At 29.0% G+C, this 20,360-nt stretch overlaps 2 protein-coding genes across 3 annotated transcripts in view; one reads left to right on the top strand and one right to left on the bottom strand.

The window, feature by feature from the left end:
- The first annotated feature begins 4,493 nt into the window (after window positions 1-4,493).
- LOC149058197 (uncharacterized) lies at window positions 4,494-6,976 on the top strand. Of its 2 annotated transcripts, XM_089220380.1 has the most exons (3): window positions 4,494-4,601; window positions 4,662-4,853; window positions 6,637-6,976. In XM_089220380.1, the coding sequence occupies exons 2-3, from the start codon at window positions 4,681-4,683 to the stop codon at window positions 6,803-6,805; spliced, it is 342 nt and encodes a 113-aa protein (XP_089076506.1). In that variant the 5' UTR covers window positions 4,494-4,601; window positions 4,662-4,680; the 3' UTR covers window positions 6,806-6,976. The 2 variants fall into 2 exon arrangements, with proteins under 2 accessions (XP_089076506.1, XP_089076505.1); XM_089220379.1 differs by having other exon boundaries at window positions 4,494-4,853.
- Window positions 6,977-14,393: 7,417 nt separating this feature from the next.
- The window catches only part of nudC (nuclear distribution C, dynein complex regulator), a 28,374-nt gene continuing 22,407 nt past the window's right edge, over window positions 14,394-20,360 (bottom strand). Inside the window, exons 6-7 of the mRNA XM_089219150.1 lie at window positions 14,645-14,847; window positions 14,394-14,589 (exon numbers count right to left, since the gene is read on the bottom strand). Of these exons, the coding sequence (XP_089075276.1) occupies window positions 14,538-14,589; window positions 14,645-14,847 (255 nt within the window). The 3' untranslated portion in view covers window positions 14,394-14,537. The remainder of the gene's footprint in view (window positions 14,590-14,644; window positions 14,848-20,360) is intronic.

The raw sequence follows: 20,360 nt of genomic DNA, 5'->3' as shown, positions 1-20,360 counted from the left end.
CATTATATCCATACTAACAACTCTATGTCCGACACTCCACGTCATCAAGTCGTCGGATAATATCCGTCAGTAGTTGTACAAAGCACCAGCTACACAGAGCACGTCACACGCCCTATAATAATTATAATATTACCCATTAGTCAATGGTCATTGTTTAAGCATCTTTAATAGCTATATATAGGGTGATCACTGATCAGTGATTCAACAATTATGGTTGTACCCACATTAATCATTTTATTATGCATTGATTCAAATTTTGAATTTGGGATTCTTTAAGTATGTATAGACTGTATTTAAAAAAAATTTAAGATATTCATGCTGCAATCGAGGATAGTGTTCTGTACTGCTGTGGCTATATTATTATGATCTTCTAGAACTTATATTCTTATATTTGTTCGATTAAGAGATCTTCGGCTTCGTCATGCCCAATGTGTCTGATCAAATCATCTGCAGCTTTACAATAGTTCACTGCAAAAAAAGGGAGATTCGCGTATAAAAAATATGTATTTGTGTACAACTTTTTAAGTTTTTTGTTTAAATTGCATTTAAGTATTTTATAACGTGGTCTGCGAGTAAATTCGAAAATTCCAGATTTCAATAAGCGCATTCTTAAAAGTTTAAGCTTGAGAGGGGTGGCCAGGGTGGGCGTTGATGAAGCTTGGTCAATCACCGCGTGTAATACATATACCTACACACACACATATATATATATATATATATATCCTGCACCACACTGATCTCACACATACAGGGTCTTCAGAGTTCACAATATAGCGTAAAAAACAAAAAATAAGACAAATGATAAGTGTATGCACTAGAAAAAATGTTATGTATACTCTAATGCCGTTGCTCTGTGTCACTCTATTTTCGCGATTTAGTGCCCAGACCCCGAGGATCCCGGTCACACGCGTGTTCGTTTTGTTTATTGTGCGTCTAAACACTTACACTAGAATATATACATTATATACATTGTATACAATAAATATATGTATAATATGCACGCGCGAGGTCGTTACGGGTCGATAATATATGCGAAACAACATCGTGTGAAGTACATACAGCTCTATATATGTAGATAACATATTATTATATCGGTGCAATTTTCTAAATGAAACTTTATAGCAGATTTCTTGGTCCGTTCGCACCGCTATATCGTTATGAATATTTATAGCGGGGTCCACCGAATGACACGTGTCGCGTAAAATGTTTTGCCAAAAAAGGCAACATTTCCGTATGCAAATATATTACCAACGATTTAACAAAACGTCCGCTAAATAGCATACATATATGTATATAGTTTATAAAGGGTTTCGTATGTATACCATTATGGATATAACACCTATACATGCATAGTGTATACCTATTATAATACATTCGATATCACATCTTCTTCTAAAATATAAAACGCGATTTTCGATTTAATCTGTTGAAAAAGGATGAGCAGTGAGTATACAAAATCATAAATGTGTGCATGAATACATACTATGGTACAAACGTCAGACATACAGCGTTTCCAAAAGTCCTATGCCGTTCTAAGTTTCTTCGTTGAAAATCAATACATTTAAATGTGTTTTTTTAACAATAATCTATAAGAAAATTCTGAATTAATAGGTATACATCAGAAATCAAAGGTATTAAAACTGTGCGTCGAGGCTCTCAGAGGCGTCGTGAGAGTTTACGAAAGCCGCGTCAAAGCACCGAAAACCAACACTAATCTGTAGATCCTGTATAAATGTATAATCATTATAAATATTATTTGTATAATCATTATGGAAACGATAATGAAACACATCACGCAGCCATTTGAAGTTTAATTTCCATGGTACTTAAGTCATCCATATTAGCCATATTGTATCCACGTGTTGTTTCAATATTTTCATAATAATTAGGAAACTGCCAAATATATTGGACATCTATGAGAAACCCAGGGATGGAAAAATTTCAATATTAATAATAATAATTGAATATTTTTTAATAGCCTTCTTAATTTTAAGAAAAAAAAAATTATTGAAAGTGAGTAAGAATTGAACAATTTGTAGATGTGATATTTGTGTGCATTAGGTATATCGGTATGATTATTTAAACAAAAATAATTTTTTTTTAAATATAACAGAAAAATAAACTATTTTAGAAATCTTTATTTCCTCATGAACTATATAACAATAATTTTAATTTGTTTTGCAGCGGAAGTATGCGCATTTAATAAAAAGCGGGTAAGTCGTGAATGTCACTCTGCTGTACAGTAGGTTACATGTGGGTTACTGTAACGGATGAAATTAAATTTGAATCCAATGATATTCTATCATTGTATACGAAAAATGATACTGAGCGGAAACGGTTTATCTGTCTAGGGTATATTATAGATTATTAAAAATTTTCAAACCTTAGATTATATATACTTGGTATTTTATACTTAATTAGAATTTATATAATTATGTAGTGTATCTGTAACGTTAATAAATATAAATTAAATTAGTACGTCAACGATCAACGCGACAATAATAATATATTAATACAACATAATAAATAACTCGTTTCTATAAGTGAGTATACGTCATACGTCATACTGTTTTATTATATTCCCTGAAATCCGTTTATGGAAGTACTATGCGTAGGTATCGCAGACCTATCAATGGTCTATTGAATAGACTCTATTCTGTACTTCTGTATGATATGCAATCGCGTGCCTGTAATCAAGTGGTTAGTTCATTCTACATGGTAGGTACGTAAAAATATAAGACAATATCAAAAAGCGGAAATCAGAAATTTTTGTTTTTATTATTTACGAGGATATATACACTATAAATTTATTATATCAGCTAGACGAGCAAATGGAAAAATCACAACATACAAATCGACGAAAATGTGTAATTTGTGAGAAATCAATTGGATGGGTATCGAAATCGAAAATATCGTGTCAACATTGATTATATAAATAGGTACTAATTTATAAACATTGGTATTAGGTATTAATGTGTTATATAGGTAAAATTCGATAGATCATAACTTATGACATACTGCGGAACAATAAAATATAGCAAAATATGTTACTTAGTTATCAAACTAATAATATGACATGCTGTTAACAATCTCATGTGTGTTTGCAAAATCACAGATAATGAAAAATGTGCATAACTATAGGATTTTGTGTTTGTTTTTTAAGTTGAATCTACCATATTTTCGGTCTTTAAAATTTCTGTTTTTGAATTTTTTTCATCACATTTTTTTTAGATTATACATTAAGTTCACAATTACAATATTTAGATACCATTACAAATGGTTAGACGAAGTAAAGAAGGACTTACAACAGATGGGTATACGGAACTGGAAAAGTATCGCTAAAGATCGAGACGAGTGGAGACGAATTGTTTTGAAAGCCAAGGGTCATTGTGGCCTGTAGCGCTTACGAGTAGTAGTAGTAGTAGTAGTAGTAGTAGTAGTAGTATGATGGCGGACCGGCGGGAATGCAGAGCAAAGGCAGTACTCCCCCGGTTCGACGATACCAAGATAAAAAAAAAAAAAAAAAAAAAAAAAAAAAGTAGTAGTAGTAGTAGTAGTAGTAGTAGAAGTAGATACCATTACAAAAATAATGAAATAGTTTTTTTGACGCTCTTATAAAGTACCCAAGACTTAAGTTAACTAATCGATTTAAAAAAAATTAAAAATTAATACATTTTTCTAACAATAACAAAAAAAATTAATTCAAGGAATTTGTAGAAATGTACTTCAGTACTGGTACCAACACTATATGATGTATTATAAAGCAATTAAAAAAATAATTGCATCACAATTGTTAATTAATTTAGCTGTTTGATTTATTCATTAAATGAATTATAAACTTTTTTTTATGTAGAAATGTTTTATTGATTACAAGTTGTAATATTTAAGTATAGAAACTAAATAAAATAGCTATAGCTTATAGTGACTTAATAAATATTATATAATATCCATCATATTAAATTACAAGAATTAATTATACAACATATCTGCAGTATCTACGTCAAATACTCAAATTATATTAGATAGAGTTCTAACATTCATAATATTCATAATATTGATGAATGGATACATTCATTTTCATTTGAAAACAATGAAAACCTCACAAAATATGATTTGATCGTAAATCATATATTTTAATTACTAATTAAATATACTTTTACGGAAAGACTCGGTGCTCCCCACCCCCATCCAAGTTCTTCTCCTGTAGTCACGTACACGCGTATCGTTATCGTTTCTCCACACGCACTTCCGTTCCGAATCTTACGCGAAAAATCTCCGTTTTGTAAAATATTCGAAAATGTATCGTTATTCAGCATTACCTACACACACGCGAAAGGGAGAGGGAATCCGATAGAACATATTATTATTATTATACGCCACCACGTGTGTCGTGTGACATGTATTGATGTACACATAGGTAACAGCTGCACACAAAATATAGAGCGTGGAAAATATCGATTTTCGATGGCAATAATATTCGAGCAGCAGCGGACACTGTGCTACATTCGTCGGCATGTGCGTGTGTGTGTGTGCGCGAAGAACCGCTGTGAGAGTAGCGGGAAATCCGGCTTGAAAACTAACGCGTAGAGTCCGTAGAGATGGTATATAACAACAATAATAATAATAATAATATGTGGGTATACGCGTGTGCATGTTTTTAGGGATTTTACTCCATTTAGTATGAGCTTAAGATGGGCTCAACATCAGGAAACACCTGACAAGGTGAATCCGCTCGAGTGTCCGGTTTGTGGAAAAATGCGATTTCGTGTCTTTCGAGTATTATATGCAGCGTACAAGACTCAGGCCCGTATACTGGTGGGGGGGGGGTTCAAACCCTCCCCAAAATTTTTAAAGTAGGTATATATTTATAATATAGGTAACAAAAACTAACTACATACGTCTTTATATATTAATGTATAATTGTACAACTACAGTTTATTTTAAGCATTTGTAAATTTCCCTCTAGTCATTACACGTTATCTTTTTTAGAAAATAGCAAACGGATACTTAATACTTAAATATAATAAATAATGTTATCGCAATTTTGTCGGAAGACGGACTTAATCGTTTTATAGCTATTTAATTGTTCCGTGTTCGCCAGTATTATTGTTCAGTGTGTTTTTCAAAAGTATTCACTGTTCAGTAATAATATAAAATATAACGTGTATTTAATTTGATTCTATTTCTTAATAAGTATGTGTCTGTAACCTCGCCATTAGTAAATCATTTAATATTCCTGAAATAAGAAATTGTATTGGATCTATATCTACAATAACTTCATTTTTTCGAAAATCACCAATAATGTCAGAAGTTCTTAAAAAGTTCATAAAAGACTTAATTCCATGCACACGCCACCAAACACTTTTAAAAATGATGTGTGAAACTCGTTGGGTTGAACGCCACAACAGCTTGTTACGGTTTAAAGAACTATATTTACCAATAGGCAATAACTAACACATTAAGGGAACTCGAACAGCATCATAATTTAGAAACATCAAAACTTGCATTTCAACTTTCAAAAACTATTACCTCTAGTTCGTTTGTAATTTCATTGTACCTACATTATAGAAAAATTATTTGCTATAATATTGCCTTTATGTAAATCTTTACAACAAATAAATGTAGATTTATCTGATTGTTGTCAATATGTCAATAACTGTATGCAAGTTATTAATTCAATTCATGAAAATAGTGAGGAAGAATTCCACAAATTATTTTTAGATGTCGAAAATGTATTAAACTTAGTAGATGAGACGGTTAAAATGCCACGATTAATTAGGCAATCTACCTATCGTAACAATATTCCGGCAGATTCGCCAGAACAGTATTATAGGAGATCAATTTTTTTTGCCATTTTTAGACTACTTCAAAAGTCAATTAATTAAAAGATTTATAAAACACAATTACATTATTCTGGGCTGCAAAATTTGATTTTAAGTTTTTAATTAAATTAAAACCAAGTAGCGATGAGTTTAAAAAATGCATTGATTTTTACAAAAGCTTTTTACCGACTTATGAAACTTTTGAATCAGAATTGAAGGTGTGGGTGGAAAAATGGAAATCGGTACCCGATAACAAACTTCCTAAATCTGCAATCGATACTTTAGGCGTCATGTCGAAAGACTTTTATCCAAACATTTGGTGTTTAATATCTTTAATACTTGCAACACTCCCGGTGTCCACTTCATCTGCAAAACGTTCTTTTTCAACTTAAAGACAATTAAAAATCTATTTGAGGAATAGCTGCAGTGAAGTTCGTCTAACAGGTTTAGCTTTACTATCAGTCCACCGAGGTATCCAAATTGATATTGAAGAAATAATCAATACATTTTCCAGAATGCCACGTAAAGTTGACATTGTTTTATGAATTAAAATTGTAGGTAGGTATTCAACCATTTTTTTAAATTATTTATATTTTGAATACATTATTACATTATAATATTTCGTAGTGTATAATATTATTGATCAAATTATAATATAACTAATAACTATGTATTTTTAGTTTATGTATTAAAAATATTTTACCCCCCCCCCCCCCCGAAAATTGATCCTGGATACGTGCTATGTTGTAAAATGTTCGGTGTGTAGGTGTATATAACTATGTATCATATAATATATGTATCATTATTAATGCAGCTGGCATGGCAATAATGGTGGTGGACGAGACACATTTCAACAGACTTCGACAAACCGGCGTTGGCTGAAGTTCGTCGCAGCTACGAGCTACAGATCTACAACAGCAGTGCGATTTTCCGACGCTATTGAATGTTACATTCTTACGATGACCATATTATTATTATTATAACACAATAATATATGCATTGCCATTTTACGACAAACGATTATAATGTATTATGATATATCAATCACAGTCGTTCGGTGATGTTCTCGTCGTTCAATGATGGGTATCAATTACTTTTAACAAAATAATATTATAACAAATATTGTATAATAATTAAGTTTGGTATATTGAAAACGTGTCAAAAATATTTAGATATTATATACGGAACATAATTATTCACCAGGTGCGTCCCTGAGGGGTGGGGACGATCCCCCCATGACTTGAATAATTATTGATTTTTATAGTATATGAAAAGTACAAGCAAGATTAAAAATATTTTACCAAAAATCTCTCTGAAATCGAATGTTTATTATTGTTTCTACTAGAAAAGTGTCACTAGACACAAAAATAAAAATAAAAACAGTTCATGGTAAAATGCATAGGATAGAAATTAAGCCTGTGTATAATAATTTTAGTGTTACCTCTCCTCCTCCATCCATCCATACAAAAAAACCAAGTCAAATATGTTATTTTTACTAGTCTACAGGGTGATTCTTTTAAGTGTGTACACCAATTATGTCGAAAAGTATTTACTTTTTTCAAAATATTTTTTTTAATGGTTTCAAGTTGTTAAAAAAACAACGTTTTTATTAAAAAATTATATTTTTTATCCTTATCATTTTTTATGTATTTTACTTTTTTGAATGACAATATATAGAGTTTTAATTTCATATTCCAAAGCAGAATATTTTTCTAAGTATTTTGATTCATAAAAATCGAATTTAGGACAAGTAGTTTATGAGTTATATGTATTTAAAGTACTGACAAGCGGAGTAGTGGACAAACATTTTGCGGGGTAACCACTCCACTCTGCCAATCTAAACTTTAAATACTTATAACTCAAAAACTACTAGCCCTAAATTCGATTTTTATGAATCAAAATACTTAGAAAAATATTCTCTAACTCTATGTTGTCATTCAAAAAGTAAAAAACTTAAAAAATGATAAGGATAAAAAATATAATTTTTTTAATAAAAACGTTGGATTTTTAACAACTTGAAACCATGTAAAAAAATATTTTGAAAAAAGTAAATACTTTTCGAGATAATTAGTGTATCCACTTAAAAGAATCACCCTGTATAATAATATCGTTGCGCGCATGATAATTCATATTCATTTATTATAGAATAGCTATAATAACTTATTATTATAAATGCGTTGATATAGGTATACAAAATATTATGTAGCCATGTAGGTACACGTCAGCAGGCCCGGATTAAGATCTATCAGTGCCCATAAGCTGTAAAAAATTTGGTGCCCCTATTTAAAAAAAAATATTGTACACATTTCTCTACTCGATAGGTACTTGATTAAATAGTAAAATATTATTTTAGGTTTATTAGCCACAATATGTACATGTATATAATATGTGAAAACAAGTAAAAACATAAAATTAAATATATTTTAGATTTATAAAAATATAAAATAATCATAGGTATTATAAAAAATAACGAACCATTAATTTATACATTTCTTTTTTTATTATTGATTACATATAGATGATAAATATTAATAATATTATCTATGATTGATTATTACTAATTTCAAATTTCCGATATATTTAAATAAAAATGTTAAATAGCATCAGGATAGTATGCGGTGCCCGTGCCCCTAAATCCTTGGTTGTGTAGGCTTAAGCCTACACTGCTTACGCCTTAATCCGGGCCTGCACGTCAGGTATAAGTGTATAATATCTCGTGTATGAAACAGGATAATCTGACGGGCGAGGGTTTGAAACGTATTTTTACCGGGCTGGATTACATCGGGGGCCAGCCATTCAGAGCATAGACCTGAAACGACTGAAACTACTTAGCCGGGATTTTGGAATGAAAAAGAATCACATTTGGGTCAGATGTTCAGGCTGCATCCGAGTACCGCCCCAATAAGAACCTTTTTATACCAATTCCGTCCCTGTTGAAAAAGCCAAAAGGTAATATATACTTATTCCGTCCTTAATCGTTTTTATAATTTATTCTTAATAATTTGTATAGTTATTTTTGTTATAAAATACATATAAAAAAATATAAGTTTACCTAAATCAAACTTATTATTTTTAATAATTAAAATTTTACCTTTTTCACTGTAAATACATATATTGTTTATACTATTCATTTTTAATATATATTAAATAGCGTGGGCACGCACAAATAACGACTGAAAAGTTTATTTGATTCAATAGCTGAAATAATATTATCTTTATTATCTTTATTTGACCAGCGGTGTATTGGGGGGGGGGGGGGGGGTATATGGCCATATACGCTATTTGTATCAATGACGTATAGCTTATGAAAAATTAATGATACGCGGGTATACGGCCGTATCTACCGTATATCCTATATTATGGCAATTCAAATAATATATAAATTATTGTAAAATACCTACATTTTGACGAGCGTGAATTATAATATAGGACGTAACGAATATTTTATATTTTTACGAACAATAATTTTTATTTAAAAATCAAGGTTATCACTTATCGACCTTGTAATCAAGCATTTATAATCAAAATATTACCCCGCCTACGTGGATGTAAACGTTTTCTGAATACGGGTAAACAGGATCTAACATAATGTTGGTGTATGGGCTTATTTCTTAGGTTCAGACTTCAGATCATAGGTAAACGTAAACCAAATCAGCCAACAGTCAATAATTTTGTATTCTTATTTCTTAATTTCTTATTATAATATTGTTATACTCACATTAGGTACACACTATAAGGGCGGGTTGCATAAACGTCTTGTAACTACTTACAGATCTGTAAATGAAATTAGGTATTGCTTGAACGCTCGGTAAAGTTACCGGCTCTGTAAATTATCGGCTTCCGGACCTGTTAACAGCAGATCCTATTTGGGCTCTGTAATACTAGTTACAGATCGGTTAAAATATAATATAGTATTATTGTTATAATAAGATAAACAAGTTTTATGATCAATATTATCAATATTCAATAAATATTCGAAATTCAAATAGGTAAAATAGGTACGAATATGAAATAAATATTAATTTAAATAATTTACATTATTTTAATTATTATTAATTATTTCTAAATAATATAATATTGTTAAATTCGATTATTTGGTGCGATAGCTGAAACCAAATTATCTTTATTTCTGAATAATATGATACTGTTATTTATTCGATTTGACACGGGACGGAATTGGTATATCTATTTAAAAAATCCAGGACGGAACTAGTATATCTTAAAATTACATTTTTATATTTGGGACGGAACTCGGATGCAGCTGATTTTAAAAAACCTCGCGAGTTGGCCACTGTAAAAAAATAACGTTAAATGAGTTTGGCAGGTATTAGGTATACGCTACACGTTTTGATATGGTTATGGGTACGAGCAGTACCGTGCTAACCATCAGTGGCACCCTAGGGAAATAAATTTGGCGCCCCTAATCTCAAATGGTCGTAAGAGAGGGGAGGGGGCATTAGACATTTTCCTAAAGCCCCCCAAAAATCGAAACTATTCAAAATGTTATTATTATCCGGTCACTTAACATTGAATTATTTATATTTATAATAATTAATAAATTAACAAGTAAAACAACTCAATAAACAATGAATTTAGTTAGGAGACAGTAAGAATAAATGTATAAAAACATGAATAACAACAACATTTTTTTTTATCATAATATTGAATAACGATTTTATAAATAACTTTATACAAATGTTTTTTTTCTAGCTTTAAGTTTTGAGAATTTTTAACAAGACTTGTCCAACTGATATTCTTGACAATTTCATTTTCAATACATAATATTGATAATGCTGATGTTTCATCATTTGATAATGATGAACGTAAATAGTTTTTGACTCTCTTCAAAACAGAAAAGGACCTTTCTCCACTGGCATTAGAACATAGCATACAAATAAATAATTTGAAAGCAATTTCAACATTAGGAAAAGATGTGTTTAATGATGGATTATTATTTTTTTTATTTATTAATTACCCGTTTAGCACGGACTAAAAGATATATCTTAGTCCGTGCCGTTTAGTCACCCGCCCCCGCCGCCACCCATAGGTCAACAAGCCAGTGTAGGCACACACACCAGTCCATAATCATAAATTACAATTTACAACACATTTTTCATAGATAAAATATTTTATCTTAAAATAGATAGTAGATATTTCAATTTTTGTGGCCGTGGCGAATTTGGAGTATAAACTAATGGAAAAGTACCATCTTTTTTGCCGCCCTATAAAATATTGCTACTTTTGCCGCCCTGGGGCACTTGCCCTAATTTCCCCCCCCCCCCTTTGCACGGCGCTGGGTACGAGTATAATATCGTATAACTATATATATATATTGTACATTTGTATAATTATATCACGTGTGATAATATCATTTATTTAGTGAAAATTAGTCCAACGGAAAAATGTGTTTAATATGTGATAGGTATTAATTGGATTTCGATATTATATCGTAGATACTTTAATTATTGTCTATAGTTAAGAGCCGATAAAATATTTTATATTCATGTAATAATATTATTATACAGTATACACTATACACCTACGTCCTACATACGTACGTATTATGTATAAGGTATGAATATGAGTATCAGAGTATGACATTAAATATTCGGATTGGATTCCGCCGAAAACGATTTAGTTCCATACATAATACCATTGATTATAAATCACCTATATAATTTCAGTACAAAATGTTGCGTATGTTGCATGTATCACACCAATTATTGCAGTAGGTATCCATCAATGAAAATCAATTTATTTAAACGCGGGATTTTATACAGTAATTAATAAGCAAATTATCAAATTAATCAGTTATACCTACTTCAAAAACAAATTGTGAAGTGAATAAAATTTAAATTTAAAATTAATCCATTTGTTGAAAAAACAGTATGGTCATCTTTCAATAATAATACCAAAAAAATTTTTTTTTTTTTTACTAGGTTTTAGAGTAACTATGATAGCTCAACAATTATCAAAATATTACAAAGATAATTAAAACATACATTACAAATAAATAATATTCGTGAAACATTGTGATTTAGATGATAATGAATAATGATAGAGTGCTATATAAAATAATAATGATTCGAAAACCCATTAAAATGTACAGTTGTAGATAGTGTATACGACAATTAAAACAAGTTTCGGTTTCTGAATAAAAATACAATTCACACGATCTCAAGGCGTCCACGGTTTACATTTTACAAGAATATCATAATCTTTGTGGATATAGTCGCACGTTCGTGATCGGGATATAAAATTAGCAAAACATTGCTGGAGCCGACTATTACCAATCATTGTCAATAAATATATGGTGTCTATAATTGATAATCAATGCTATTAAATAGTAAAACCATATGAGTTTGACCTTGTGAAATGTGGAGATTTCATTAAGTTAAGCGTTTAGGATATTTATCTCGATAATGAATACCTAATTTTACGCAATTTCCATGTTTATCCGACTCGATCCATCTACGTGCATACCTATATAATTTATTCACTAAACACAGCGTTGGCTGTAATTCAAATTCGTAGATCACTTGGTCAATCATTTTACGCAATCATTGATAAATGTGTTCATTAGCGTTTATATAATTTGACCAAATAAATTCCTAGTATTATATAGAACATTACAGCTATGTAATTTTCAAACAAATTAAGCTTTTAGTCCCTAGAGTCCCGTCACATTGACATTAACTATATACCTGATCATGGGTACGTATATTTATTTTTTAAGCAAAGAATTCAAGTTTTAGCGTGCAGTAGGTCATACATAGACACAGAAATACCATGCACAATCGAACTGAACTTAGCGGCAAATTTCAATCGAAAGCCTTAATAGTGGTCTATCTTAGCTTTATGCCATTTATCTATGACAAATCAAATAATAAGGTGTGGATACAAAGCTAATGGAGAAACATTTTTTATTTTTGAAAATGTCAAGGACATCATGACATTTATTGTTGATAGTTTTCACACTATAATACTATACTATACTATAATACTTCTCAATAAGCATTTTTGGGCATTTTATATCAATGACCTTTTTTATAAAGTTTTTATAAGTAAGCCCAAGTTTTCTATATGGTCACAAAATTGTTTTGGTATTAATCAAATTCATCTGAAAACTGTAAATACTAATTTAGATTTGTCTTAGTAAAATGTAGGAATCATTTAAAAATTTACCATTATTATAAATACTTTACAATTACGTTCCAGATCACAATTCACAATCGTATCTTAATTTTTGTATCGTTAAATTAATAAGCTTAACAGCAATAAATAATATGCATATGCAAGGCCGTATATGGGGGGGGTAGGGGTTCAACCCCCCCCCCCCCGAAATATTTTACAACTAATAAATTTAATTGTATAAGTAACTTAATTATAATAATTTGCTATGTGGCCATTTGGCCATTTGGGTACCTAATAAAGTAATAATATAGTAACTAAGTTTGATGGCGATTTCTATAATATATATTATTATTACTCTGAGAATATAGGTAATATAATATTATTATATTATACATAGATAAGTCATACAAGATTAGAGACGTTTTGTCGATAGACGAAACGTCTATAAATACTTAATATATTATCGAACAATAAATTATCGATCGTATTGTCAATTGTCATTTTATCTCAAAAAACTCCATGATATTGTCCATAGTGTCAGTACTACACAGTTAAAGCATTATTAATAATTTTATCGTGAAAAACTTCAAGCAAGATTTAATAATCATAAAAAACAAATTTCTTCACTGCACAAGTTGTTACCAAAGATATGCAATAAATATGAAATAGATGAAAACGACTTCGAAATATATTCAGAATTTTTGGATATGGAAGTTTTGCCAACAGAAATTCAACTTTGGAAAAGAAAATGGTCTAAAAAACCAGAAAAAGACCAACCAAATTCAGCTATTGAAGCATATATTAATTGTAATTATGAATATTTTCCAAACATATCTTTTCTTTTGAAGCTTTTAGCTACATTGCCAGTTTCGACTTCTACGCCAGAACGTACATTTTCAACCATGAAAAGATTAAAAAACTATTTACGCAACTCATCAGGCCAAGAACGACTTACAGGTTTAGCTCTTTTGAGTGTTCATAGGCAAATTCATATCGATCCGGCTGAAGTTATTGATCGTTTCGCCAAAGAAAAAAACCGACAAATAGATTTTGTGCTATAAAATATTTTTAAAATTAATAATTGTATATAATATAAATTTACTTTAAAATAATTAAAATGCATTAATAACATAGTAAAATGTGATTTTTTTTTAAATAAATGTTTTTTTAATTACTTAAAATGAAAATATTATTTGATTTAAAACCCCCCACGAAAATTTGTTCCAGCTAAGGCCCTGTGCATATGATATGTACAATCAATTGATGAGATATTGATTCTAAATCATAATATTGCTAGTGCGCAGCACAATACAGATACGAAGTTTGCTGCACTAGGTTGCTGACAGAATATAACGTCGAGCGGTATAAAGAATAATATGATATTATTAGAAGGTAGAAAAATATTGTACTATTCAGTTTAAAAACACAAAACCTCAATCAAATTTACAATACTTTTATTTTAATCCAAAAACTTTTGAATTCATCTAAAGAAACTGTAAGTGATAACATTATTTTTATTATTTCAATTTTCATTTAATGCTGTTCTTTATATATATTTTTTTTTCTTGGTTTTGAGCTGGTTTAATTGAATTTACACTTGGAAAAGTCCATTTCAGGATGTTGTTCCATAAACCTGTAAAAATATTAACAGTTAAAACAACGAAGGTAAAAACATAAAATAAACTCACTTTTGAAGAACGTTCTGTTTTTTCTGCTCATCCGATGTAGGTAATCCCATATTCTTTTGTTGCTGGTCGTACATCATTTTCTCCACCATGGACCTAGTTTCGCCCTCTAGGTCGGAAAGTTTGGAAGGTTCTGGGTTGATCTTTTTGGTAGATATTTCAGTATCTGCAAGCACCAGTTTCGACCACCATTCCATTTTATTTACCTAAAACACATCGAAATTAAATGCTCGTAGCTTTAACCCTATAAAAAAAGTGAGCAAGTATAGGTAGGTAACCACTATGCTGTATATATTAAAAGTACAGTGTACTTCATCGTCATTGACTCAGTCAGTCATGAGTTAAATTTAAATTGAATGATCAATCATCGCATACAAAAAATGACCCTGAGCAGAAATTATCTGTCAGTCTATACAATGACTTACTTACTATTTTACTATTAGTAACACGGAATATAGGTACTATAGACAACAGCCGAATAATTTAAAACTTATCTAAGTATTTTTTAAATGTAATAGCGTATAATTATTTTTTAAATTTATTTAAAGTTTTCCTGAAAAAGTTATATAGCTTATTGATTACAGCATTTATTTAAACAGTATAACAATTAATTAATATAATATGTATAAAATTATTGACAAAATGTACATATAGGTATATAGAATAAAGCGTATAGTAAAATATAACAAAACACGTAAATTGTCACTACAAATTTTAAATTATAAGAAAATAGCTTTTCTTTATTTTAATATCCAATTTGTCAAATTTTGAACTTAAAATGTCCATTTACAAAAAAGTTTTACTTATACATCTTTGGGTTTCAGTAATAACTGGTAATTAAAAATAATTTACAAAATTTAGTGATTTTGACAAATTTCGTAATGAATTATTATAGATTTACAATCAATTTTTTTTTAAATTCCTGTATACATAATTTATGAGGAATTTTACTGCCGTACCAAATTATTAAGCTTTTTGATCGAAGAAAATTTGTATTATCATTTACATTCTATATTTTTCTTTTCACCTAAAGAATCAACTAGATCAAATTTATTATACTGATATCCACTCACAATGTTGAAAATCAAAGCATTTTTACTATTCCAAAAAATATGACAGGCCAAAAAATAAATACTTTATTCATATCACTCCTCTCAGAATTTATAAAATAAGATAAAACAATATACGAATTGTTCTAAACGGGGCATTTAATTCCACGAATTAATACAACTTTTTTTTTCATTAATTTTGGATTTATTAATGACAGAAAAAAATACAAAATTATAAATACAATATTCCAACAAATTTATTCACGTTGAAGTAACTCCGATGCAAGTATACCTCTTATATCTATATTTAAATTGATGACTTGATAAATATTAATTTTTTTTTATTTATGTAAGCCTCAATAACTAAGGTTATTGGCTAACATTAACATTAATAAAGATACATTGATAAATTATATAAGATTAATATTATATTTATAAATGAATGTAATTTAATACAATTTGTAGGTTTGAGATGATATTATAGTACAAGCATTTGATTATATGGTATACATTATAACTATACATGATATGTTGAATATTCAGTATATTTATTTACTTAGTATATAATGTCCCGTGAGGATATACCCATTAGATGTAGGGGGACTCACCGTTTTATCTATAAACTAAAAAAATGATTAAAAATCACGAGATTAATGAAAATAAAATGTTAAAATTTTTAACAAAATAAATTCTATAAAATAGGCAAGTATCTTTATTTTTTTTTAAAAATTCAAAAATAAAAAATAATTTTTTTAACTTTTTGATAAAAATTTTTTATTAAATCGAAAAAAAAATATAATATGTAAATTATAATATATTTATTATCTCAGGAGATATCGAAATGGGTAAATCAAACGGGACACTCTGTATTAGTAAATTGTTTATGCATTATGCGCAATTATAATTTAATAATAACGTTTTGTAAATTGAATTTCGCTCAGATCGTTCTGCGAATGATATGATTCAAATATATAATAAACACTAATGTCCATTGCCATGCACTAAAGAGAGTTCTCAGAAACGAAGGTCTGGGGCTTATATTATAGTCTATGTAGGATGTTTCGAACTCTTTTTGATCCCAAAACAAAATCGAGTGTGATAATATCGTTTATGACTTTGTGAATCGTTTGTATTTAAAATGACTACGTGGGATACGTGTATAAAATGTTAATGACTGTTTTACTCAATAAAAGTTGTAATAAAATAAACCATGCACCAATTAAACTAGATGAATTCGCAAGTCTTATAATAATACCAACCACAAAAGAAAACACATAAGTATTATATTTGTTAGTTTTATATGATCGGTTGTTATTAACATAACACTATGGTAGTATAACATTTACTTTGTATATAATATTTTATTTTATAATAAAATAAATCTAGGTATACTTTAGGAGAATTATGAGTGTTTAGATAGAAATAATAAGAAATTGCATAATATGCGACACATGTGAATAGGATTTAATTTCAATAAAAGTATTACCTAATATTATTATTATGCAATTAAATTATTATTAATTAAATTATTTGCATGGACGAATGGCTTCGACTTATTCAATTGAACATTTAATTTACGCCGAAATGCCTTCACTGGTTGGTTCTTCCCTTTAGTCACTCAAGCCACTACATTATAACGTAATTTAGGGGGAAAACATCCGTTATACTTACTATACTTTTATTTATGTATATTGTATATAGATTGTATATTTCTATAAATTCTAGATTAAAAATAAGAAAAAAAAGATAATTTATTTTTATTATATTTTCATAAAGCATTGATTAATTTATTTTAAGAAACTGATATTTTAATTCTCAAACGTATAGTATTATAAGTATTACTAAGCCTATGAAGTATGGAAACGAAATTAATTTGTACGCACGCAGTGTAATTACAGAATAGAGATACATTTTCATGAAACGAACACAGAACTTGATCTTTAATTTTTCTCCCACCAACCAAACACGTATTCAATAAAATTTAAAAAAAAAAAAATACAAGTTTATATGACTGAAAAAACTTATGTATTGATATTGTACATTAGCGATTTAGTTATATGGATACAAAATAATAAAAATTCTCTCTTAAATTGGCGAATAGATAAAAATACAATAATTATGCTATATAAGTGTCCTCTATTGGATATTTTTATCATTAAAGTACAAAATAACCAGATATGATAAGTATTAAAGTTTTTTAACTGTAATATTTCTATTACAAAATTTATATCAAAACTTTTTGGTACTTTCTCTTAAAAATCCTTTGATGTCCTATAATTTCCAAAAAAAAATTGAATTCTTAGTGTATAATAAATTATTTAATACTGTCTTTTGGCTTTTAAATAAAGAATAAAAAATGGTTGTGGCTTGGTGAAGCGCAGTCGTACGCTCAATTTGCGGAAACGCTCTGAGCGAGCGTTCCGGCCGCAGTTGCTAGCTCCCGGATGGGTGACCACCCCGGATTTTTAGCAACATATCTTTGCCACACATACACAAACACGTGTTACAACCCTACCCATTTAAAAACCTACAAACAAATATACAAAATAACCCCTACCGTACTACCCCACATCCAATGGCCTATGTTGCCGCGAGTTCCCCTAATAATAAAAAAAAAAAATGGTTGACAGTATTAACAGTTTATATAAAAATTTGAAACATATTATCATTGATTATAAATGGTATTAATCAATGATATTACATACAGTTTACAGTAACTACATTGATCTTATAGATAGAAACGCACGTTATATAATTAGGTATTTTTGTTATACAGATTTAGGTAACGAAACAGACGATACTACCTTTTCAAGCTTTATATAGATGTAGTAATTAAAAAATTTAGTTGGTAATTGATTGATAATAATGATTATTTTATTTAATAAGATATATTAATTCTATTTATTAAATTTGTTCGTTATTAATGAGTGAATATAAAATTAATTTTTGAGGCCTGGAATGGCTCAGGGGTTAGCCCCAGTCACTATCGTCTTCTGAGGTCAAGCATCGACCGACGTCGCTAATTCTCGGAAGGGTTGTCACCCATGATTTTAGTGACGAAACCTTCAACCAACAAACACGAATTCCTCAACCAACCGTAACCCCCTATAAAATTATAATAGCCATAATTGCACAAAATTAATTTGTCTGAAATATTACATTTATAAAATATGTTTTTAAAAATTAATATCCATAATATTATATTATAAACATAATCAATGATGTTTCCAAGAAATCAACATTTTAAAAATTTATTTTATATAATTTAGCGTCGTTAATTATGCTTTAACTAAAGCTAAAATTGAACAGATATGTCCAATCGGCCAAGGAATATATTGAGAAATACATTTTTACTTAATACGAATTTGATTACTATAATATAATTTTATGAGCTACAAATTAAATTTGTATTCTCATTTTACAGAGAAGTGTATTTTATCTCTGTGTTTTATACTAAACTTTATTAGGGGCGTAACCTATAATATGAAGATTAAGGAATAATGCGAGGTCCGAGATACTTAGAATATAGATTCTCTATTTAAATAGAATAAAATATGATAAACATCCCATTTAAATTTAGTCTTTGGAAATAGAAATTGGATATTTCCGTCATAAAAATGAGATATACCGTTAAAAGAAAGTATAGTATGAGCTTCATGTCAAGGCCACCGACCCTCCCCCCCCTGCTAATAAAGATATTACCTAATTTTTATTGCATTTATTTGCATTATATATAGCAGTCAGCGATAAGGAGGACTGATAACTGATAAGGTGACACAAAATTGTGTCAGTTTTCAATATCACTAGGTATTCGGCACGATTAAAGATATTATATAAGATATAAGATATAACTATATATAAGTATATCTTAGCACTTATGTACGTTCATAGTGATATTTTAAAAAGTCAACAGTCTGACATTGTTGAAAATACAATTAAGCTTTTCTGCATGGAACCACGGCGCGTTCAATTTTTATTTGACGATAATGATCAATGAGTCATAATTATTTATTATTTATTATTATTTTCATTTTTATAATACAGGCTTATTTATTATAACTACAACATAATATTAAACATTTATAGATATATGTATATACTTGCAATATTAAAATAAATAAATAATTTTTTTGACGATGTAATATAAAAAACAGAATTTATGGTAAGTGTATTATTTTTCACTGCCCCCCCCCCCCCGAGAAAATTTTCTGCGGGCTGCCTTGCTCCATATATGTATATATAATATAAGCATTATAAGGTATAAATATATTTAAATTCCTTGAAAACTAGTGGTGAATTACAATTTACATAAATCTAAGACTGCAACTTTTAAGTTCTATGATCTCAGCTTAATTAAAACAATGACCAATTATTTAAAATTAATATGAAATTCAGCAACGTAAACCGAGTGTATAAGTACTCAGTTTGATTGGATAACAGCACAAGATAATGATGTGTTTTGGTGTTAATTTGAAAGTTATAATAAATAATGGCAATCCAAAAACAATTATGAGCTGGACTTAATAAAAACCTACGGTTGCAGTTGACATTTTGTTAAATCAAAATAATAAATTAAAATTAAAACGTTTAATGTGATACCTACAATACCTCTAAAAACTATTTACCTTCCAATATGGGAGGATAATATTTACTTCCACCTAAAATATAAA

This window comes from Diuraphis noxia, unplaced genomic scaffold (genome assembly GCF_037042655.1).
Source record: "Diuraphis noxia isolate RWA-SAM2 unplaced genomic scaffold, SU_Dnox_SAM2 contig0002, whole genome shotgun sequence".
Classification (NCBI taxonomy): Eukaryota; Metazoa; Arthropoda; class Insecta; order Hemiptera; family Aphididae; genus Diuraphis; species Diuraphis noxia.
Note: the sequence above shows the minus strand (reverse complement) of the source record. Positions and strands in the feature narration are given on the sequence as shown.

Excerpts from the sequence above, each read along its gene's own strand:
- LOC149058197 (XM_089220380.1), top strand. The coding sequence starts at position 4,681 with ATGAGCTTAAGATGGGCTCAACATCAGGAAACACCTGACAAGGTGAAT. Across the intron at positions 4,854-6,636 it reads CCCTCCCCAAAATTTTTAAA|CTGGCATGGCAATAATGGTG; the intron begins GTAGGTATATAT and ends TTATTAATGCAG.